The sequence below is a fragment of the Lissotriton helveticus genome, chromosome 5_1, assembly GCF_964261635.1.
Source record: "Lissotriton helveticus chromosome 5_1, aLisHel1.1, whole genome shotgun sequence".
Classification (NCBI taxonomy): domain Eukaryota; kingdom Metazoa; phylum Chordata; class Amphibia; order Caudata; family Salamandridae; genus Lissotriton; species Lissotriton helveticus.
Window position 1 is genome coordinate 2,121,682,315 of NC_136065.1, and position 23,845 is coordinate 2,121,706,159.

The following is a 23,845-nucleotide window of genomic DNA, read 5'->3' on the forward strand; positions in this document are numbered from 1 at the left end:
GGTCTCCTAGGCGAAGAGAGAAATCTCCAAACCAAAGACAGAGGTCACCGCAGAGTGACCCCTCGGGGAATAGATATAACCTTAGAAATAGGGATAATATTAAAAAACCTGATAGATATCAAGACATTGATACACGTCCCTCTCAATCTTTTCAGAATTCCTCGCAGAAATCGGAAAGAAGAGGACGATCAGAAGAGCACGCCAAGTCCAAAGACAAGGAACCTGCTCAGCTAAAAAAGAAATTACAATTTCCAAAAAAGAAGGTAGCCAGTATCAAGGTAGTTAAAAATGCCTAGAATACTGAGGACACAACTGAAAAACGGAGAGTGGGCTCAGACAATGCTAGACAGCGCAGCAGAGGTGAGCATAGCTCGCAAAGTCCTTATGAATCATCTGGAGACAGTGGACACGAATGAATACCTTCAAGTGGAAACTGCAGACACCAGAGTTAGCAAGCCCCACAAGATATACGAGATAACATTACGTATAGAGGGAGATAAGACTAGGAAAATAAGGGGACTATTTTGGGATAACCTCTCCAAAGGCTATGACATCCTTCTAGCTGAAAAAGACTGGCCACCAGAGTTTGTCAGGGAGTGCCCTCATGGCGAAGAAGTAATTATGCCTGCCTTCTCGAATCAAATTCCGATTCATAAAAAATATACACTTGCTAGAAAGTGGGCAGTGGCCTTAGCACCTGCTTTATATAAAAATCATGTAGGATGGGATGAGGATTCTCCTCCTCACAAAATCCAGTTAAAATCACAACCTACTGCACAAAGGCAGTACCCAATTAAGCAAGAAGCTAAAAAACAAGTAAATGAAATACTAGATCAGCTAGAATACCAGGGGGTGATTGAAACTTGCACCTCACAAATGAACAATCCTTTGTTTCCGGTCGCCAAACCAGACAACTCATATGGTCTAGTTTTGGATTACCGACACCTTAACACATGTTGCAAAACCTTTGCAGTGCAAAACTCACACAGTGCTGCACTAATGAATAACATAGTGCGCAAAAAATACAAAACAACCTTGGACATCTCCAATGGATTCTTTTGTCAAAACATAGCACCAGAGAGCAGATATTTAACTGCATTCTCAGTAAATGGCACTCAAAAACAATTCTGTCGGTTAGCCCGGGGGTATTCTCAGCGAGAGTAACAGAATTACTACAACTATATGATGATGAAGCATTATCTTATGTCGATGACATTTACTTAACAGATGATGACTTGGAGACTCACTTGAAAAGAGTGAACACCATAATACTTGGTTTCGCTGCAGAGGGTTACAAATTTAACTTTAAAAAGTCCAGAATTGCCCATCTGACAGTCCTATTCTTAGGATATGAGTTATCAAGTGAAGGCAAAAGCCTGGCAGACAATTTCCTAGAGAAATGTGCCGTAATCCAAGCTCCTAAAACACTAAAAAACCTACAGTCAATTCTAGGCTTCCTAAATTTCGGAAGAACATACATTGCAAATTACGCAGAAAGGGTCAAACCCCTTTATGATCTAATTAAACCAGACTTTAAAAGATCCAATTGGACTCAAACACACACAGAAATTTTGAGATCCTTACAAACAGACATGCTAATTAAAACAAAATTAGAAACACGTGATAACACACGCAACCTTGTGATCCGAGTCATCCCAGGGAGATGCGGATTCACATACCTGACCTCTAATGAGGGAGAAAAGGTACCAATTGCATTTAAATCACACTTGTACACTAAGGCTGAAATGAAATTTAGCCCAACGGAAAAAATTCTTACAGCAACACAGACAGCTATAGCAAAAGAACGAGCCCTGGCACAAGGTAAACGAATAGTAATCGTGACACCAATACCAGCCTTAGAGGCGGTAACAAAGGCAAGCATTCCAAATGCTAAAGCACTCCATCCGAGATGGATACAATGGGCTAACTCTCTTGCTGCAACAGACGTGGTGTACGAATTTGATCCTTACTTAAAAACACAAGAATTTCTCCAATATGAATTTGAATGTCCTCCGCCAACCGAAATTCTGCCTCTAGATCACTACGGCTGTATAATATATACAGACGATTCAGCACAACCCGCAGTAGGGGGTAAACAAGCTTACAGTGCTGCGTGCACGATTGTTAAAGGTCGTTGGCACGAAGGGAAATTTAAACCAACCCTCACTAAAACACAATCCCTAGGAGATTGTACAGCTCAGCGAGCTGAACTACTAGCATTCAAGATGGCGCTTGAAAATACCGATCGAGAATTCCCCACACTCATAGTGTGCGATTCGTATTATTGCGTTCAATCTTATAATGAATACTTGCAGATCTGGCTTCAGAACGGATTCAGGGATGCGAAAGGTGGCACAATCAAGCATAAAATGCTCTGGGAACAAGTAGCTCTTTTACAAAAAGAACTACCAAAGACTCACGTGATACATACACTGAGTCATCAACGTGATGGCGTTCACGTTGCAGGGAATTCATTGGCTGATGAGGCCGCGAAGGCAGCTGTGCAAACGGCTTCCGTAGCTGCCGTCACCCGGTCAAAAACAAAAATAGACAGCGAAATTTTACAAGCTGTCAGCGCTTCAGAAAAGGATTCGATAGAACCACTCCCTAAAGGCTTTCCAGTAAAATACTCATACATAACTGATGCAAACAATGTTCCTTTTGCTCGAATCCCTGGAGTGGGGGATAGGGCAATTCCAAACATGGAACATAGGTTAGGACTAATAATAGCGGCACACGAAGGGCTTGCTTCTATTCATGCTGGCGTCTCAGCCACAGTATTGTTATTAAAACAGAGATACTGGTGGCCACAAATGAGAAGACAAACAAGGAACTATGTTCTAGCATGTGAAATATGTCAAAAAATGAAAGTATCAACGGTGAGACGTCCAGCACAGACGCCCCTTCTAATCTCGGATAAACCATTAGCCTGTGTTTATCTAGACCACTGCGGTCCCTTACAAAGGGATGGTAACTATAAATATATCTTGGTCGCAGTGGATTCATGCACGAGATTCATATGGATGTGGCCCCAGCGAACGGCTGACGCCAGAACTGTTATAAAAGATTTGCGAGTCTTTATCGGCACATACGCAATTGGCATGCTGCATTCGGACAATGGTCCTGCTTTTAGCTCTCGGGCTTATAAGGAGGCCATGGTCAGCATGGGCGTGCAATTGCGGTACTCTTGTCCATTTCACCCTGAGGGGAACGGAATTGTTGAAAGAAAAAAACGTGACATAAAGCAATCTATAACGGCAAAGGTATTAGGTTCGGGAGCTGGGTGGGTCAAACATCTAATAAGTGTCCAACGTAGTCTAAATAACTTGCCAAGAAATTCTCTGAAGGGATTCAGTCCGTACGAATTATTATTCGGAACTAGGATGTTGATCTCTGACCTTGATAGTCAGACTTCAGTGGTAATAGAAAAAACCTTTGATGTCAAAGACCGTTTGGCTATTTTGCAGGACTTAAACAAAACAAGAAAAGACCTGAGCAACATACAGTTGAAACAACAGCCAACGACCACTGAAGAATCACCACCTGTCCCAGCAAGACCTGTCTGGATTCCAAAAGTCGGGGATCTAGTCAGGGAGAAGATCGTGGTAAAGAAGGAATTTGGGCCTTCTTACAGAAAAGCAGTTCCTGTCTTGTCTGTCAACGGGACAAGATCAGTTGTACTACCGCCACTTGCTGGAAAAAAGGAGAACCGAGTTGTATCCATCGACCTGGTAAAACCACAACATGTGGCCGATAACAAACAGTAGGCCAAGTGGACTCCCAATAAGTAGCAGAACACCAAGGTTTGCTACCAGTACAGAGGTCCTAACAAAGAGGCTCATCACATTCGAAACGCCTACAGAAGAACAACAAGGACTATGCAACAATGCAATAGAACTCAGACCTCTGAAAACCCAAATAAAGACATTTAGCAGAGACACACCAATCTATACTGAAGTACCAAGTGAAAATGCAAAAAACAGAAATCCTGAACCAATTGGAACAATTGACAGAGCTGCATCCGGTTACTTCATCAACTTCGATGATTCCTCTGACGGCTTCAGTGAATCAAAGACACAGCCATCATCAAAATCCTTTAAAGACAAAGCGAAGGAACTTTTGAAACAACTGAAAGAAACATATCTGATTTCTCCATGGATTGAATTTTGGGTGGGTTTTGGTGCATTTATCCTCATACTTTGGCTCATCATGGTATTTACTTTGGGACGCTTCATTGAGGGAAAATATGCTAAAATGGACACAGCAAGTCAGAACATCAACTTGGTCCTCAAACCACACACATCTTCACACGTCGAGAAAAGAGAACTTTCTCCAGAACTTTCTTCAGCCAACTTCACAGCCAATCCGATACCTGGTGGGGTAGGCTGGGACAACACTGACTATGAAATTTATGGTCCGGTCGAGATCCTGAAATATCCACACCAAATCAAGATCTCTTTGAGTGACTTTGCAAAACCAAACTCATTTGCTGATGATTGGGACTTCGAAAGTATTAACAACATGATGTCTGACTTAGTAATGTCTGCTAAATTTACAAAACATGATTATTTGCAAGGTTCTACAAATTATGATAGTATGTATTGCTATAACCATTATGGTAACCATTTCTTGCATAAATCTGCACAACCTAGAAATGTTTTAAATTATAATCAATGGGAACATTGTGCTACACCCCCAAAAGGGAGCTCTAGAACAGTTTATGACAAATATTCATATTTTTCAGGTTTTAACACAAATAATGCTGAAACATTTTATTTTAAATTGTCAAACAAGACAGGGATGAAAACCATGATAACCAACACAAAGTTGATATATTCAGATTCATTCTTTGAAAAAATGAATACCTTTGGATTTGATTATTGGGACAAAAATGTTGATTTGAAAAGTGTTTGGGGTACAAAAGAATGGCAAGTACAGGGTTTAGAAGCTTTGTTTAGAGCCTGCATGATCCCAGAACAAATGATATTTTTAAATGACACTGTTCAACAAACCACCTGTCTTGGCCTAGCCAAAATCAAAGATTTAAATAACCCGTCTATTCCAAAGCCAACAATGTTTAGCAATAGCTCTGATACAGATGAAGAAATAGACGTAAACCATATACTTAACCAAAACAGAACACATCCTGATTGGAAACAATGGTTGATCTGGCCCACAGATACAAATAACTGTCAAGATAGATTCCTGAATAAAACACAGGGTTTCAAAATGACCAGGCCAGACCCAAGATATCCCCAAAGACATCACCCAGGGATAATAACAACCTACAGTGTGGGCAAATTATGCCTTCAATGGCTACAGACTTCCACACTGCCTGAAATTAAGCAACACCTAACTTTACTTACTGATGGTGCTGACTTGCGTGATTTCATACTGGGGCCACGCAAACAGCGTCAAAAGCGTTTCATAGCAGCCTCTGTATATGCAGCATACAATGAGGCCTGGAAGGTTACTCAAATTGAGACAGCAGAAAGAATATGGGAAATTGACCGTATTAATTTGGAAAAATCACTATCTGTAGTGGACAATGGGTTAATGACTCTGTCCTCCAGAATTTTTTCATTGGACAGCATTGTGTCTTCAGCAATCGATATATTATCGCAAGACTTACTGTTATTACAACATGGTCAGTCACAATTGCGTTCTATTGTACAGCTTGGCTGGACGTTACAAAATCTGCGTTCAGGCTATGTGCCTTGGCGTTTAATCAACACAACGTCACTATTCCAAATCTTTAACCTTACTGATAGACAAATCGGTATGGCGCAAATGGGTGCTGATTATACAATCTTGAGCATTGAAAAACTAGAAAGATTACCAATGACAATGTCAGAACGACCTGTCAGTGAATGGATAATACACGGAATCATAAATATTCCAATCTCAACCTTCAGGTTTCAATACTGCCAAAAATATATACAGGCTGGCATGTACGAGAAATTGGGAAAGGGGTACCTTAAAACAACTTGGAACCTGCCCTATTCACATGCATGTGTCAGTAATAAAGGACAGAAAGTGTTTCTTAGTGGCAACAATTGTGCTATGTCACTAAGCGGCACGCTTCTGTGTAACGGAATTAGTTTGCATGGAGCCTGTGAAGGGAATTCATACAACCTTTCATGTCACCAGCAAGGCGCACCTGCAACTGAAATAGAACCATTCTTTCAAAGACTCTATAATGGGAGTTACATTCTTATTGTAGACCGCAGATGTTGTAGTCTTATGCCCGGGACTCCTTATCTAGTAACTACAACAGCGAAGGTCAAGTGCTGTGGACGTTCTTTGTTCCCCAGCTCCTTTCCAGACAGGGAGGCAAGGGCATGGCCCAGTTTGAAAATTACTTCTATTCGAATAGACACTTTAAGCAGAATGAAAACAGTGCTTCTTCAGACGCCTACAAGGCTCACGTCATCTAAAGAAACGTATGATCTACAAGTCGCAAGGACGACTGCAGAGATACATACATTATTATCAACTAATTCCCCCGTACATTTCGCGGAAATCCTGAGCGAAATCTTAAATATTTCTGATACCAATGGGGTCTCAAAGGTATTTAAGACAGTATTTTCGATGGCATTAACACCATTCAAAGCCATACTGGGTATTTTTCCAGATTTCGTCCATTCGATTTTTGGCGGACTTCCCCTGATCCTGGGACTAATTGCAGGAATCCTATTCCTAGTCCTTATTTTTCGTTATGGCAACCCATGTCACAGATCAAACTCTCGCGACAATGGAAGATACGATCCTAGCCATTGGATACCGGGACCGGATATCAAAAATCCTGGGACTATCCCGGCTTAGAGACCTGAACATGACTTGGTTTCTATCATTTCGACCAATGTGGCAAAGGTGTGTTTTACCTGTACTAAGGTGTCTGCTATGCGGAGAAGAATGCGTGTTAGACACCTGTCTGACGCTACAATCGGATGCGCCAGTGGATGCAGATACACTGTTGGTTCCTACCAAGGTTCACGCTTTGTGCTGCCCTCAAAGGCTGCCAATCATGATGACGGCATTCCTGGAATCTTCACCACTGCGATTGAAGAGTAGTGAAGTTCAAGATGAAAGCAACATCGAACAGGTACGACCTTCTGTCAGCAATGCAAATCAGAATGTCAATGGAGACAATCATGCGCACGAATGCATGGTTACCCCTATTTCCGACTTAGTGGAACTTTCCCATGAAGCTGTTGACAGTTTTTTCGAAAGCCTGAATGATATGATGTTCTCTCCAGAACAGAAATAGAGACTTTTGAGTAAACTCGCACACGGCGTTCCCTGAATTCGGCCTTCAACTTTAAAAATAAAGTTACATGAACAATTTCACTCCAGCTCACGGACAGCAATATTTTTCAGCAAGCCCCTTAAAATATTTTTCTACATATTTTTTTCCCGGGACACTGATCTTCTGCTTAAAGTAAGAAACTATTCCTAGAGAACTAAAATTTCTATTTTTAGATACTTTATAGACTTTAGCTGCCCGCTGGTATGTTCACAAATATTTTATTATGTGATGAAATGGTCTCGACCTTCCTTTCTGTATAGCCATTTTAAGAGCCATTTCATGTGTATTTCTCATATACCAATAAGCAATAATGCATAAAAATGCGTGTTTACTTTTGCATTTAATTCATAGCTTAAGTGCATACAATATATATGACTGCAATTTTTCAGTATATTTGAAAATTTCGAAATGCATTTATGTATTTTGGGGTGGTAAGGTATACACTATACTCTATAGTATGTTGTACTATGTTATACTATGCATAGATTAGTAAATATGACCATAGTTAGCGTGGAGTGGGTGTCGTGTATTTCTATAGGTTCTGAATCGATCCCCCTATTCCTGACCCTATTCTGGTTAAACTAACTAGCTAGTTAACTGACAGTCAGCCCATGAGGCAGATACCGTTATCTGACGCAGTCACACTACGGCACAGGAACGTGTTATCTGATTAGGTCATAACGCTTGAGATCTAATTAGACAAGCGACATTCCTCCAGCCCCTGATAAGGCATACGACGTTCTCATAACAAATCAAACCTATGACAACCTGGATAATCCGTGCGGCCATTGTTTTGATTTCACAGAGAACTTTTGCAAAAGAATGTGCTAACGAGCAAGTCGTATGACATCTTTATTGACGTACCTATGTCCATCCTTACGTCAATCTCGGCACCTTTAAGGTATAAATATTGCCGACCTTGCCCTATGCAAACACACGCGTGGTGACAAGACGGAGCAGCCACACTTGCCGAAGCCGAGAGCAGAAGCAGACCCCGCTGGCAGCACCCCCGCCTTCCTGACGCGCTGAGAGACGCGCTGCTATCTCAAGCCGAGAGACCCAGCACCGGCGCTTCTGGGCAGCCCTCGCAGGCAGCTTGGAATATCGAGAGCAGAGAAAGATACCATTCCTCATTCATCCTAGCTTCCAGGTACAGAACTGAATAACCCCTCACAGAGAATTCTTTAGTTATTCACTTGGCAAAAACAAACTTAACTTAAACTGTAACTTTCTATTCCCGCCCACGCATTAGACTTAGGTCAGGTACACGGGGTAGGCGTATTTAGAAACACCAGTTGAGTACGTTTAGTCAAATGTATATGTGTATGTAAATATATTTTAATCATTTTAAACATCATATGGCTCAGAAACCATATCAATGTTTTTACAGTATTATTTTATACTATTGCTTTTAATGTATGCACTTTACTTAACTATAAGTATTGCAATAATATCGATCCATTTCTCTTGTACGAGAAAAGAGACTGATCAATAAATAACACCTTTTTATTGAACACGCCCGTCTCTTCCTTTTCTCTACAATCTGATGAGACTAAGAATGCACGTACTGACTGAGTAAAATAATTGCCTTGTGCTCACACGACTCTTGAGATTGACTCTTGATTAGGGGAGAGCAAAGTTGTCATGTTCTATGGTTGTCAGAAACTAAATCCCTTCTTGTCTAATCAGGAGAGGTAATTCTTTCCTGAACATTCGAGAAAGTTTCTAGCGAACTCTGAGCTTAGCTGGCAAACCCAAAAATTAAGTCTAGTATCGACAGTAGTAGACCTAGTTAACGTCTGGTCTAGGCCTTTACTGCCGTAGGTACTATTCCAATGCGCAGAGCCTATTGGGAAGATAGGAACTACACTACAATTTGTATGCACTTAACGATCCATCTGGCTATACCTGACTTTGAAATGGGGTTGCCTTTGTGTTGTGGAGAGAAGGCAACCAACAGTTGGCTAGTCTTCCTGAAATCCTTTGTCCTGTCTATGTAATACAGGAGAGCTCTTTTGACATCTAGCGTGTGCAGTGCTCTGTCTGCTACCGAGTCTGGATTGGGGAAGAAAACGGGCAATTCTATGGTTTGGTTAATGTGGAACTGCGACACCACCTTAGGCATGAATTTTGGGTTGGTACGCAGCACCACCCGATTAGCATGAATTTGTATGAAAGGCTCTTGAATAGTTAGGGCTTGAAGCTCACTAACTCTCCTTAGCGATGTTATTGCCACTAGAAAAGCCACTTTCCATGTTAGAAACTGTATCTCACAAGAGTGAAGAGGTTCAAATGGTGGTCCCATTAGTCTGGTGAGAACTATGTTCAGATTCCAGACAGGTGAAGGAGGGTGTCTGGGAGGAATCACTCTTCTGAGCCCTTCCATAAAAGCTTTAATGGCTGGCACTCTAAAAAGAGAAAGATGCTGTCTGTTTTGAAGATAAGCTACCATTGCGGCCAAATGTATCCTAATGGAACTATATGCCAGATTGCACCTGTACAGGTGCAACAAATAACATATAATGTTTTGCGTGGATGCATCCAGAGGATTTATGTTATTATTAGAACAGTAAATGACAAATCGCTTCCATTTGGCCGCATAGCAAGCCCTGGTGGTAGGCCGTCTTGCCTCCTTGATGATGTTCATACAGTCAGGGGGCAGGTGGAGGTAGCCAAACTCTATGACCTCAGGATCCATATTGCAAGGCTCAACTGTTGCGGATCTGGGTGCTGAATGTCTCCACGGGTCTGAGTGAGGAGACTGGGCTTGAGTCGCAGCTGTTGGTGAGGCACCACTGAAAGTTCTAGGAACGTGGTGTACTACGCCTGCCGTGCCCACGTTGGAGCAACTAGGATGAGCGTCATGGAGTGCTGGCGCAGTTTGCGTGCCACTAGCGGTATGAGCGGTGCTGGTGGAAAAGCGTACGCAAATCTGCCTGACCAGTTCATCCATATCGCATTGCCATGAGACTGCGGATGTGGGAACCTGGCGGCGAAGGTTTGGCATTTTGCGTTTTCCTTTGTGGCGAATAGGTCTATCTCCGGATGACCCCACTGCTGGAAATATGGTTGGAGCACTGAGGGGTGTATTTCCCACTCGTGCATTTGGTGGCTGTGCCTGCTGAGCAGGTCCGCCATCTGGTTGTCCTTGCCTGGGAGATGTTCCGCCATGAGGAACATGTTTCTTTGAATGGCCCACTTCCACATGCTCTGGGCTAGATGAGACAATTGTGGAGAGTGCGTGCCTCCCTGCTTCTGGATGTAATACATGGCAGTCATGTTGTCCGTCCAGATCAGCGCGCCTTTGTTGCACAGATGCAGTTTGAAGGCCTTCATTGCCATGAAAATCGCCAGGAGCTCCAACAGGTTGATATGCATCTTTTGCTGCTGCGCTGTCCATAGTCCCTGCACTGTATAATGGAGGACATGCGCTCCCCAACCCTGGAGAGATGCGTCCGTTGTCAGCACTATCTGTGGTACAGGCTCTTGGAACGGTCGTCCCCTGCAAAGGTTTTGTGTGTTCCACCAATGCAGAGAGTTGTATGCACAACCGGTCACCAACACTAGGTCTTTGAGATGTCCCTCGGTCTGCTGACCGAATGCAGAAGCTAAACTCATCAGTTTAGTGCTAAGCACTCCTGAAGCGGACCCATGTGTAGCCTTGCGTGAGGGACTATAAAGATGCAGGAGGCCATCATACCGATTAGCTGCATGAATACCTGCGCTGGGAGCGAGTGTTGGGGCCTGAATTTTCGAATGAGCAATTGCATGCTGTTGACTCTGGCTGATGTTGGGTGCGCTGTCGCTGTCAGAGTGTTGATTGTCGCACCCAGGTACTGTTGTACATGAGAGGGTTGAAGGTGTGATTTTGGGTAATTGAGTGAAAATCCTAGACTGTGTAGGAGGTGAATTGTGCGGACATGTGGCTGGCACATTGCTGGGCTGACTTTGCTTGAACAAGCCAGTCGTCCAGGTAAGGATAGACGTGGATGTGTTGTCTCCGAAGGTGCGCCGCCACTGTCGCTAAGCACTTGGTGAACACCCTGGGGGCAGCAGTAGTGACCCCAAAAGGCAGGACCTTGAACTGGTAATGCTGGTTGTTTATGGTGAACCTGAGATATTTCCTGTGTCCTGGGTGAACGGGAATGTGGAAATATGCGTCTTTTAACCACATCGATGCTCAGCATATTCCCCTCCTATGCTGAAAATTGTTGATTCCCATTGTTTCATGACGAGCTGGGCTCGTCATGAGCGTGCGAGGAGGCTACTTCATGACGAGCCCAGCTCGTCATGAGTGTGGAAGGGGTTAAGTCTAGGGTTGCTAGGAAGTCTCCCTGACTGAGCATGTGAAAATGTTCTGACAAGATGTACTGGTTCAGGGGTCTGAGGTCTAGAATGGGCCTGAGAGACCCGTCCTTTTTTGGGATCAAGAAGTACAGTGAGTACACCCCTGTACCCTGCTGATTTAAAGGCACGAGTTCTATGGCCCCTTTTTGCAGCATGGAGAGGACTTCTTGCTGCAATAAGTGCATGTGCTCTGCGGACATAGGACGGTGCCTTGGGGGTATGTTGGGTGGAGTGGAGGTCAATTCTAGACAATAGCCGTGTTGGATAAGGTCTCTCACCCACCTGTCTGTGGTTATGCCTTCCCAGACTGGCAGGAACTGCTGGAGTCTTCCCCCGACAGGTGTTATATGGTCGGGGGGCAGTGACAAGACGTCACTGTTTATTGGTGGCAGAGGATCTGGCATTATTATTTCCGCGTCCTCTACCTTTGGTGCTGTTCCCACGATAGCCACCCATATTGTTCTTGTTATAGGTGGTCTGCGAGCCCCCTCTGTTGTATTGGGCTTGCTGTGATGCTTGACCTCTGGAGGCTCCCCTGTTACCGGAGCGACGAAAGGAATTGCCCCTGAACTGTTGTGACTGCAGAGCCCCCATGGATTTTGCGGTCTCAGTGTCTTTTTTAATTTTCTCAAGTGTTGTGTCTACATCAGGGCCAAAGAGAAAATCAGGGTTAACCGGCTGGTTGAGTAAAGTAGTTTGTATCGCCGGTTTAAAACCAGAGATGCGTAGCCAGGCGTGCCTTCGAAGCATCACACTTGTGTTGATGGCCCTAGCTGCCGTGTCTGCTGCATCTAGCGCACACTTGATGGACGCATTGGAAATTAATTTCCCCTCCTGTATCAGCATTTCTGCTCCCTCCTTATAAGCCTCAGGCAAGTGTTGCAGTAGCTGCTCTAACGTGTCGTAGTGTGCCCTATCATATCTGGCTAATAGGGCCTGTGTGCTGGAGATCCTCCAAATATTTTCTGCTTGAGCCGCTACTCGCTTGCCAGATGCTTCAAAGATCTTTGATTCTTTGTCCGGAGGGGGAGCATCACCACTGGTTTGAGAGTTTGCCCTCCTACGAGCATTAGCCACCACGAGGGAGTCCAACGGGAGCTGGCCTTTGATGTACGTAGGGTCCACAGGAGCGGGCCGGTACTTCTTTTCAATCCTTGGGTTTACAACCCGTGCCCTTGTGGTCTCCTTGAAGATGTCAGTAGCGTGTTTAAGGACACCCTTTAGCATAGGCAATGTTTTTACTGATCTCTCTGAAGTTAAGAAAGTATCAAACAAAAAGTCTTCCTCAACTGGGTCAGCATGCATGTCCACATCATGGTTTATTGCCGCCCTCTCAATCAAAGCGTTAAACGCAGCAGTATCTTCAGTAGGCGAGGTTTTGATGGTATAGGACTGAACGTCAGGCGTGGACTGTGGCTCCCCAGGGTCAACAGGGTCAGTCCATGTTTGCTGCTCGTCCTGATCTGTGTCAGCAGGATAATTGAACTCATCTTCATTGTATCCCTCCCCTACATCCTCATAGGTGTGTGGGGGCAAATAGGAATAGTCCTGGTCATAAGACTCCACAGGCTCCGAAAGAACAGGTGAGGTTGCAGAGTCCCTTTTTCTTTTTAGAGGGATTTTGTATGGCTCCAAAGGAGTTTCTGGTCTTATTTTCCGTTTGTAGATAGTGAGTCTACCAGTATCCGAGTCAATAAACAGTTTTGACTGATTGTCGTAGGAGGGTGGCTGGAACATTACATCCCCCTCAGCGGACTGAGTCCTGGAAACAATCGACACTTTTTTGGTAGTGTCGGTGCCTTTGTGTGGCTCGAAGTTTTTTGGTCGAGCGGTCGGGGGCAGTCCATATTTAATAGGCTGCGTAAGCAGTGGAGACGAACCGACCTTTTTTGAGGGTGTTGCAGTTTCGATCCGACCAACATTGTAGGATCACCGTGCTGCTTGCGGCCCTGCGTCGATTCGAGCTGTCGGTGCGCAACAGGTACGCCTTTTTGCTTCGACCCGACCTTTTCTTTCGGGTCGGCAGTTTTCGACTCGAAGGCTTTCCCGGATATCGGCGCCGAGGCTGGAAGATTTGGATCAACAGTCTTTCTAGCCTTGAGTCTTTTGCTAGTGTCGCCAGCTTTGGTCGTGGACGTCGACAGCGTCAGCGCAACGTGCCTGACGGCAGAGACAGGCTTCGGCGTCCCGTGTTTCGGGTCGACGCTCCGCTGTGACCCCGAAGGGTCGATGACACTGGTAGAGTGGGTCGGAGCCGACGAATCCGAGGCTGTCGATCCGAGAACTGACGTCAGTAGTTTCGGTTTCGATACAGTCGCTGTCGGTTTCGATTTTGCTGCTGAAAGTGGCTGATTGACCGATGGCTCCGTAAAAGTATTCTTAGCCGGGCGTGGACGCGGGGCTATAGAATGCGGGTAAAGATCTTGGCTAAGGCCTTCCGGCGATGCCTCGACCTGAGCCGTAGAGAGTATAGTGTCAGTATTGGACCCCGCGATTGCGGAGGGTCCTGGCTCATCGCTCGAGACGTCATCGACGGCTCCGATGGCTTCTGCGTCGTCTCCTACCTCGACGATGTCTTCTTCATTGACGTAGTCTTGTTCTTCGTCCACATCATATTGTGAGTTCTGCTCCGATGCAGGGTCCGACTGCTGGTCCGGATCCTCTTGATCGGCGCCCTCGATGACGTCTGCCTCGAAGATATCTTCTGGTTCTGGCGCCGTTTGCTGGGCCTACTGCCCAGCGGCGCGTCGAAGCCGAAGTGTTTTCTTCGACCGGAACTTGGAACAGGCCATGCAGCTGGCCTCGTTGTGGTCCGGGGATAGGCATTTGTTGCACACCGGGTGCACATCGATGTGAGGGTATTTGGAGTTGCAGACGGGGCATCTCTTGAACGGGCTCCGTTCCATCGTCGGCGCTCGTCGGGGCCTAGCTGTCGAAAGGCAATACGGCCTTCGACGTCCTGTTCCAAGAACTGGATGAAGTACCGGGCACCGAACGAGAGACAATACCGACGCCCCAGAGGCCTTGTGGCCTCGCGAAAAGTTTTTTAAGTGTATTCCGAACTTGAGTCGAGAAGGTACATCTGAACCCAATGGCGGAAAAAAACAATCTGAAGATGGAGAGGATGCCCATGCGCACTGTAGTCCAAGGGAGGAGCCACCTATCTCATGATACTTCCAAGACTCTTCCAGGACAACAATGTGCAATCATCCGGACCCAACACTAGGCGGCGATCTATGCATAGATATAAATTCAGCAGCCCACATGCCTCGAACATGTACTTCCACACACCATATCCCAGGTGAAGATACTTTGACTCAGACACATCCTGCTCTTCTTAATTAGTGAGTCTTTCCACAGCTAGTCCCCCAAAAACAGGACATATATTATCAAATTCAGCATTCCGACTTCTTGCATTGAAACTAAAGAAGTATTTTATATAGGGGCGGGCAGCAGATTATCCAACATTTTGGGCAAGGAACAGAAGGAAGAAGCCACTTACGTTTGAAAGCTGCAATAATGAGGTCCAGAATACAGCGGGTTAAGATTTCAATTCACTTTTTAACTTTCGGAGGTTCACAGTAAGCAAAAAAAAAAGTGCCAATGCTACTTGTGATGAAACTCATAGTTTCACCATGTTTCGCCTGAATTGTTTTTTTTTTACATTTTTAGGTCTCCTGCTAGTTGGTTTTAGAGCAGTCTGGACCTGCCAAAGGGGGGTATCTCTGGGGTATCTCTGTAACACGGAAAACATTTTTGCTATTTAATCGGAGACATTTTTATAAGTCAACAGTAGTAGTGCACACAAATCGTGTTAGCTCAGTACAAGTCAAATTCCATGTGTTGGTATGCAGTTACGGTTTGTCACTCACGTGGAGAAAACCCTAGGACATGGGCTGTAAAACAGTTTTCACTCTCTATGCTATCCTGGAGCTTTAAAGATAAAACAGTTTCACTTTAAAGTGCTACAATTGACACCATGCAAGTCGGTTTAACAGTGCCTTGTCAAAGTTAGACCAAGCTGATTACAGCTCAAATGTAAAATATAAATTGTTCCCACACATATTTCTAAAGGTTTACAAGCTAAGGGACAAGGGAGGCTATAACCCGGGTTCATGCTTTTCAACTTGTGTGGTTTTCAAACCAAATTATCTTTATTTGCAAGGTAAGTATGTCATTCTTGCATCATATACTGAATAAAACTATTGGAGAACATTGATTTTTATTTCATTTGCCTCCAAGGCACCATTAATAAAGCTGTCATTCACTGTAAGCAGTCTATTTCCTGCAGTTTCTAATGGATACTCTATAAACAACAAAAAGAACACAGGTTATAAGGCAATAATGACTGCACATATCGATAATCTGGTATAAGTGATCCTAATCTCAGGGTGCCAGGGACCTGAAGCTCAATACCCCACTCCAAAAATTATTAATGGTCAAGTTAAACAAAATTAAAATCCTTTCAGCAGGTCTTTGGAGAATCATGTCGATAGACTTAAAGTGAGAAAGTCTGGAATACCATAAGCTGAGATATATAGAGCTGTAGTTCTGAGAACCAGAACTGATGGGCTAACACTGGAACTATAAGCAAGCCACAGGCTTTTGAGCCTCACATTTTCTAGGCCACTCCAATTATAGTGCCAAGAAAAGCAATTTGAAGAAATACTAGTTGACAGTCATGATTAAGACGGGTATCGAAAGAGTTCACATGTAGCCTCTTTCTGAAAAACAATAAATGGAAAGAGGTATTTTCCAAAGTCACAGAAGTCCATCTCTTTCCAGCCCTGTTTGCTGGAGATCTTGTTGCTTCAGCTCATGAAAATACTTCCTCCAGATGAAGAGTATGCTCAACTCCTGGGTGTAGACCAAAGAGAGACCACCTCTTCTCCACTACTAAGATGTACAATAAGACAAGCTTCCTTGCTCTGGAGTCCAGAAAAATGATCAATGCCATAATCAGAGACTACGTTGCGAACTGTAAAGAAGTGATCTAATGGGACCCTCCTACTTTGGTAAATATCATTGCTGAAACAAAATAGGTACACGAGCCCACGTAGGAAAGAAAAACACTCATCTGTTCAGCTCTTGAGCTCACCAGAAAAAAGCTATTGGAGGGAGAGAGTTTAATGTCAACATCTAGTTGGTCTTGCAACTTTCAGACTCAATATTTCTGCTCAGATAATACAAGTATGCAAACACCATCAGGCTTAAGTACCAATGAGGCACATGCAGGTTTACCAATAAAGGAGAGTCTTACAGTTATGTGACCCAACAGGACAAATGAATGTGCATAAACTAATGAGTCCTATGTGGGACTATAAACCAATAAGGCACAGAGACAGATGAATGAACAAAGCATGAACAGATGTAACAATCAACGAGGCATGTAGGACGACCCGCATAATGCACATGCAAGTGTAAGAACCAACCAAGAAATGAACCGAAGAACCAAGAAACTGCTTCAGATTATGAGAGGCTGCTTAAGGATGCACAAAGAGGCGTGCAAATGAGGTATATACAGGCTAATTAAAGGTGGACATATAAATTCATAAAGGAGATCAGCATACAGTTGTCTCTGATTTCTTTATTTACTTTGGTCCTGTAAACTTTAATATTTAATAACAAAGTAATTTTACCTTTGCTTTGGTATGTGTGGAGAAGAGGCAGTGAGTGCACAGGGAATTCAGTGGTCCATGCAAAGTCGTCACTGCGAGTTTGTGCTCTATGCTCATTGTGTTTCTCATACATTATACACCCTAAGCAACCCCCAAGGACTCAAAAGAAATGTGACATTTATTACTCTCCTGTGGCATGAAAAAACAGTGCAGGGGAAGCTCCTGGACCTCTTTGGCTAGTGTTAGCATTCAGCTCACAATAGAAAGTTTATTGATTATATTTAATGCTAGAAGAGTGCAGTGCAGGATTACTTCTGCAGCACATAATTCCTTCTCTCTTGGGTCCTTTCGGTCATCTGTCTGTGGGAGTTTGAACGAATGTAAAAGACCGACATCTTCATAGTAAAGGCCCCCCACAAAGCAAAGCTAGTGCAACACTGCACAGTTAGGAGCTAATGCAACCCTGCACAAAGATAGGAGGCACTATGAAAGTTGACTTCTGACCGCTACCACCCAAATACATCAAAAGATCCGTGTCTCTCTCACACACACACACACACACACCAGCACAGTCACTCCCAGGTGCATTTTGAAACACAAAGAAATGTGATCTGCACTCACCTGATTGCTGCCCAAAGCTGAATCCTGAGGAGCACGTGGTAGTGGTGGCCCCCTGAACATTTCCAAACAGGGAGCTTCCCTGGCCAAATGTGGCACTCTGGCCAAAGGCTGGCGTGGCGGCCTGTCCAAAGAGGCTTCCACCCCCACTTGTGCCACTGGGCGGTTGCCCAAAGGAGAAGGAGCCTGCACTGCTGGTGCTTGAGGCAGCCCCAAAGAGACTGCTGCTGCCTGACACTGCTGTAGAAGCTGGTTGCCCAAAGGCTGGCACTGCCCCAAACGCAGACTGTCCAAATGAGAAGCTGCTAGCCGAAGTGGTTGGTGGCTGCCCAAAGGCTGGAGTCTGGCCAAATACTGGCTGGGTAAATCCACTGGCTGCTGTGCTGCCAAATACGGGCACCCCGAATGCAGATCCACTTGTCGTAGTAGCAGAAGTGGTCACAGTAGTACTGCTGCTTGGTGGCTGACTGAAGAGAGAAGGTGCTGTGGTAGTTACCACCTGACCAAACACAGGGGCTGCTGCTGAGGTGGTGTCTTTGCTGACTAATGGGGGTGCCGTGGGATCTGATGTAAGTGCCGGGACTGTGGTAGCAGAGGGAGCTGCAGGAGCCTGCGAAGTGCCTAGTGCTGAGCTTGCTGCAGAGGCACTGGTGCTGCTGGCTTCTGGTTGGGAAGTAGCTGCAGTGGTATGAGGGGGGAGAAGACTTGGAACTGTACTCTGAGAAGGAATGCTCTGGTCAGGCATGGGTGCAGAGGGGACAGTGGCTGGCTTGCTGTCGGTAAGTGGCGCGGCTGCAGAAACTGCCCCTCCTGTGGTTGCCACTAAGTTGGTACTGGAAACTGTGGTGGTTGTTTCTGGAGACTTAGTATCTTGGGCAGTGGCAGATTCATTACTATGTGCAGGGTCTGTAATCTGTTCATCAGGAGCTTGTAGTTGAGTGGGTAGTGAATGAGTGGAAGAGGACACAATAGCTTCAGCTCTGCTTGGAACGTCAGCAGATGACACTGGCTCCCCGTTTCCAGTGCTTGTCGCTGTCAGCATGACTGGTGCTGAGCTCAACAGGCTGCTAAACGACAGGGGTGTGGGGGTTGAAGTAGTCACTGTCTCATCGGTGGAGCTAGATACGGTGTTGCTACTTAGTTGAGGCATACCAAAAGCAAACATTGGCTTGCCAGAGTTTGATGTAACTCCCCCCTGACCGAAGAGAGCATTGGAAGGACCAGAAGTCAGCTGGACACTGCCAAACAGATTGCCTACAGCACTTTTGGCAGCAACTGTGGGTGCTGTGACAGAAGACACAGAGGTAGAAGTGCTTTCAGGTGCCTTCCCAGTCTGTAAGCTCCCTCCAAATGAGAATCCAGATGCTAATGCAGGTGTTTTCAAGGGCTGCTCAGCTGCCGGAATAGGTGGTGGTGCTTTTAAGACATCAGATGGTGTATTCTCATCTGCCTGACCAACACGCAGTCCTGAAAAGCTGCCAAGGGTCTCCCCGGCTGCTGAATTTTGGAAGAAGCTTTCTCCAGGCTTCGCTGTTTGGGCTTCTGGTTTGCTTGGTGCAGAACTGGAAACAGAGATTAAAGAAGACTTGGTAGAGTTGGTAGACGTAGAGCTGATGGGGAGTTTTAATGCGCCAAAACTGAAGTTACTTTCGGAGGCTGTGCCAAACAGAGGCTTAGTCGCAGCAGTGCCAAAGGAGAAGGCGCCAGGCAGACTGGACTCTTTAGCAGGAGCAGATGATGCTGTGGATAAAAACAAAGAAATAATCACAGGGAGCATTTCAAGAAGGAATAGACCTAAAGATAAACAGCTGCTTCTGTGCCGACTTATAGGAAGGGTTACCATTTGCAGGGCACACCAACGGAGTCTGAGAATGCTACTAGGTGTCTCCACCACTACACAAGAGATTCACATGGATGTCTTCCTCTATACTTCAAGAGAAGGAAAGTGTTATGTTCCATGGATACCCTTGTGTACCAACTGCAAGTCTGTGACCTCCTTCAAGGAATAAGACAGATGCCTTCCTGAACCTTGTTCTCTCCTTCCAGCCCTCCAAATAAACCATCCTAAGCAGCAGTAACAGGATGCTTCTTAGCATATGAAAACACAACAAAACAAAGGGTCCATCCCGGCAGCAACGCATCATGTATTATCTCCATCATAGATTATTTTAATCAGAAGTGGGTGGGCAGTAAGGCGGCCACAAACGTGCCCGCAGACTCAACCCCTCATCCTGCTAGACCGCAGTCATGTCTTTTACTTCCGTACATGAAGTCGCCTCTCCAGAACATATCGGGTGGGATTTCCATAACCTCTCTAACCCTCCAAAACCAGACTCTTCCCTATTATAGTGATGGAGATACTAGCAAAATCTCACATTGTTGGCCTACCTGGAGACCATTTCATTATGTTGTTTTCCAAATCCCTACATCATTAAAGAGAGCCAACCATACACAAAACAGTAAAACACTCATGGCTAGGGTACACCACCCTTGAATGGGACACAGCCAACCACAGGTCGTGGTAGGCAAAGACCGAAGTGCAATTTGAGGCTGACCGCAATGGACTTGGGTCGGATACACCAACCAAGTTCATCCTGGTCAAAGATTTTACCTTGTGACTAAATGTCCCATTCCACTACAAAAGTATACTTTTAAAGCCTCCCCGGACCTCGGGATAGTACCTTATCGAGTTATTTTGTGCTCGCGCATTTATGTTCTTTATTATTAGCTCATCATGTTAGCCTCCTATACCTCAACGTTCCCCTACCTTGTTCCCCTTCCACTACTGTGTAGCGTTCCGATACCCTTTGGGGTCTTGTTCGCGCTATACAAAACGTTTTTAATTTAAAAAAATCAGCCTTCAAACGGTCTCAAACAAGGAGGAATGTGCATATGGTTGGTCTCCTCCAAGGGTGTAGACAGGCTGAACAATGGTACAGAATGAAAAAGAGGCGTTCCTAGAGGTTATGAGCAATGCAAACCTATCCATGCTTTTAAATTATTTTTTATTCTATTTCCTTTCTATCGGTGGTAGAAACAACCTGCTAACTCCTATTTGCACAGGACAAAGTACCTCTCAAGAACTGACACATTGGTTTCATCAAACAAGCATTTGTTTAGAAGCTCAGTCTTTAAAGTAGTAAAGCCTGCAAGGCCGAAGGAAAGACTGCTGTTGGTGGGAGGGGTAGACTGAAAGGGAACCAAAGCTTCAGAAACTGTGCCGTACGCTGGCATCTTCTGCGTACCTGGGCCACTGGAGCCAACGCTGGAAGGGGTTCCTGCAGATGCAGAGGTTCCATCAAAACTGAATCCAGTCCTGATGACAGACAGTAGAAAGAGACATTCAGTGTCAATATGGGAACTTTAAGTGTGGAAATTTGGCAGCTCAACACAACTGCACATCAGAACATTGTGTATGAACACATCATCACAATCAGACGGTCAAGACCAAAGGCTGGCATTCACATCAAAGGCAAGGACCACTACACACTGATCTCTGCTACACAATGCTAATTCCAGTCCATCGGCAAACAGCGCACAGGTAACGGAGTAGCAATCTAGCATTAACAAGAGACACTTGCACATAGGAAGCGTGCACAGATGGGGAAGAATAATAAGCCACGCAACATCAACAAGGTGACACGAAAGAAATGAATGGCACAGATACTCACGCTGACGGAGTGAAAGAAAAGGCCTTGGCTACTTGAGCAGCAGTGCCAGATGTGGAGGAGACCGTGTCAGACTTCGACACTGCCGGTCCTAGAAAGAAAAAAAACAATTGGTAAATTTCCAAAGCAAACCTAACCCTGATAAAATGATTAGTAAACGTCATGGTCCCCTAACATTTGTGAGCACTTCGCCTTGTTAATAAAAATATTTATCCCCGCTTTGGTATTCATTTCCATCTCCATTTCCACTCAGTCCTCATTATCTCCACTCTCTCAGTTTCCATTCCTCTAACTGTTCTTATCTTGGTTGTCATAGACTCACTTAACTTCACTGTCGGTCTTACAGTCAATCTCTGCAAGTCTCACATTTCTGCACTGACATCAACCTCTTTTCCGTCCAATCGCCATTTCAGTTCCAGCAACTTGGCACAACTCCCCTCTTCTTTTCCTGACCACATCCCTCTTCCAGCTGTATCATATCAGCTTATAAATTCTTCCTCTATAATTACGTCTCAAACAAAAGAATTACTAATGCAACCCCCTGTGAAAGTGATTCACTGACCTGTGGTTTTGTTGACTGACGGCACTTGGGTAGGGGCGGCCAGGCCGGCCAGCAAAGGTAACTGGTTTGCCTTCATTGCACTCACTGGCATGCCCTAAAACATTAAACAAAGGTGATACTAAGCTACAAAAAAATACATAGTGCACAGCAGGATGCTCTGGAAAATAGAAGGCGCTATTACACTGCAAAAGGAAGTGGAGAGACAGCAGTCCAGGATAGATGGCAGAGATGTGGTAGAGCAGAGTCTCATTAGAATATCCTTTGTAGATGCAAGAGGTTAAAATATAGGGTGACTAAATATTCCGAAAACATTTACTGATGTCATAAGTATATCACAGACCATATGTAGGAAAAAGTGTTTCTGTTGCAGTACCCGCCCCCCCCTGCTTTTTGCACTGCTTTTGATGCAACTTTGACTGTAGAGCACTGGGTCCCTGCTAATAAGGTTTCTAGTGCACCTGTTCTTTTACTAAATCCATACCACAATTGGCACAACTTCAGACCCCCCTGTTAGTCTTGATCGCCACATAGGGCAGGTTAGGGTCCAGGACCTTGGCCACCCTCCTCGCCTCCATTGCGAAGGACGCTCCCTTTTAAATTGCCAGAGTAGGGGGAGAAAGCATGCTAGTATCTGGAGAAATGTCCAGTCCGCTGGCTTCTGCCAAATCCTCACACCAGTACACATTACGGCCAAAGGGTTAGGATTCTTAAGGGTCCAGCGGCGCCTCCTACCCTCCCTGAGTCCTAGCTCATAACAATAGGGCTAAGACACCGGCCTGGCAGGCATGGCTCATTCGGCTCCGTGTCAGAGTTGGGGATCAGAATGAGGATGGCACTACCGGGAGCATCAGCATCGGGGAAGTTCGAGATGGTACGACTGGCGCTGGTCCGGATCCATCCGCGGATCTAAGTAGCCCCACTGGTGCAGTAGCGGACGGCATTGATCCATCAGGGGCCCATCTGGAACTGAAGGCGTGCCAGCGGGAGCGGGCTGTTCAAATATGAGGTGCATGCCCTAATAAAACTCTTGAAGCGGAGCAGGTTGGCACCGGCTGCCGGTAATTCAGAAAAGCGCATAGCTCACCCAGGAGCGGACTCAACCGCTGAGCCATGCCTCAAATGCCGGGGTGCCCTCGTGTCAACAGTCGAAGGACAAGGTGACGTCGAAGACCTCCTTAACTTCTTGCTTTTCTACTTAAAGGTCACCAATGTTACTGTTGTTTTGGCTAAATCAGAATAAAGCTTCTGAGGTATTGCACATTTCTGAACATTTTGACACACAGGAGACTATTAGCGTAAGAAAATGTGCTCTGGCCATTTTGTTGCTAAAAGTGATGAGTAAAGAATATGGGCCCTAAATAGAAAATGCTTCTGGATTGCTAGCGACAGCTAAGGGCTCCTTCTGTGGAAATAAAATCTTGTAACAGGGAAGGCTCTCTCTGGAAAGGGAAGTTTGCAGCTGGAGAGTTGCAAAGGGAAAATATTAAGAATTGGAGACTGATAACTTTCTCAACTCCCTAAATTCATATTTGGTGACACAAACATGCAATTTAAAATAACTCTAAAAGCCTGTTAAAGAGAAAAAAACTTACATATGAAACCATGTAAGAAACCTTCTTCAAAGGGGGTGAGGACTGAATAGAAGGTCTGACAGTAGGTGCGGGGTAGAACGGAGAGCCTAGCAAATCACATCAGAGCCAGGGCTATCAATTGTGTAGAGGGT

General features: G+C 45.1%; 2 protein-coding genes across 8 annotated transcripts in view; one reads left to right on the forward strand and one right to left on the reverse strand.

Moving 5' to 3' along the window:
* FAM78A (family with sequence similarity 78 member A) overlaps positions 1-23,845 on the forward strand; it is a 984,894-nt gene that overhangs the window by 849,410 nt on the left and 111,639 nt on the right. The gene's annotated exons all lie outside the window — the stretch shown is intronic.
* The window catches only part of NUP214 (nucleoporin 214), a 369,960-nt gene that overhangs the window by 103,930 nt on the left and 242,185 nt on the right, over positions 1-23,845 (reverse strand). For all 3 annotated transcript variants that reach the window (XM_078646199.1, XM_078646198.1, XM_078646200.1), the window contains exons 26-29: positions 22,123-22,216; positions 21,564-21,651; positions 21,138-21,208; positions 17,896-19,632 (exon numbers count right to left, since the gene is read on the reverse strand). In XM_078646199.1, the coding sequence (XP_078502325.1) occupies positions 17,896-19,632; positions 21,138-21,208; positions 21,564-21,651; positions 22,123-22,216 (1,990 nt within the window). The remainder of the gene's footprint in view (positions 1-17,895; positions 19,633-21,137; positions 21,209-21,563; positions 21,652-22,122; positions 22,217-23,845) is intronic.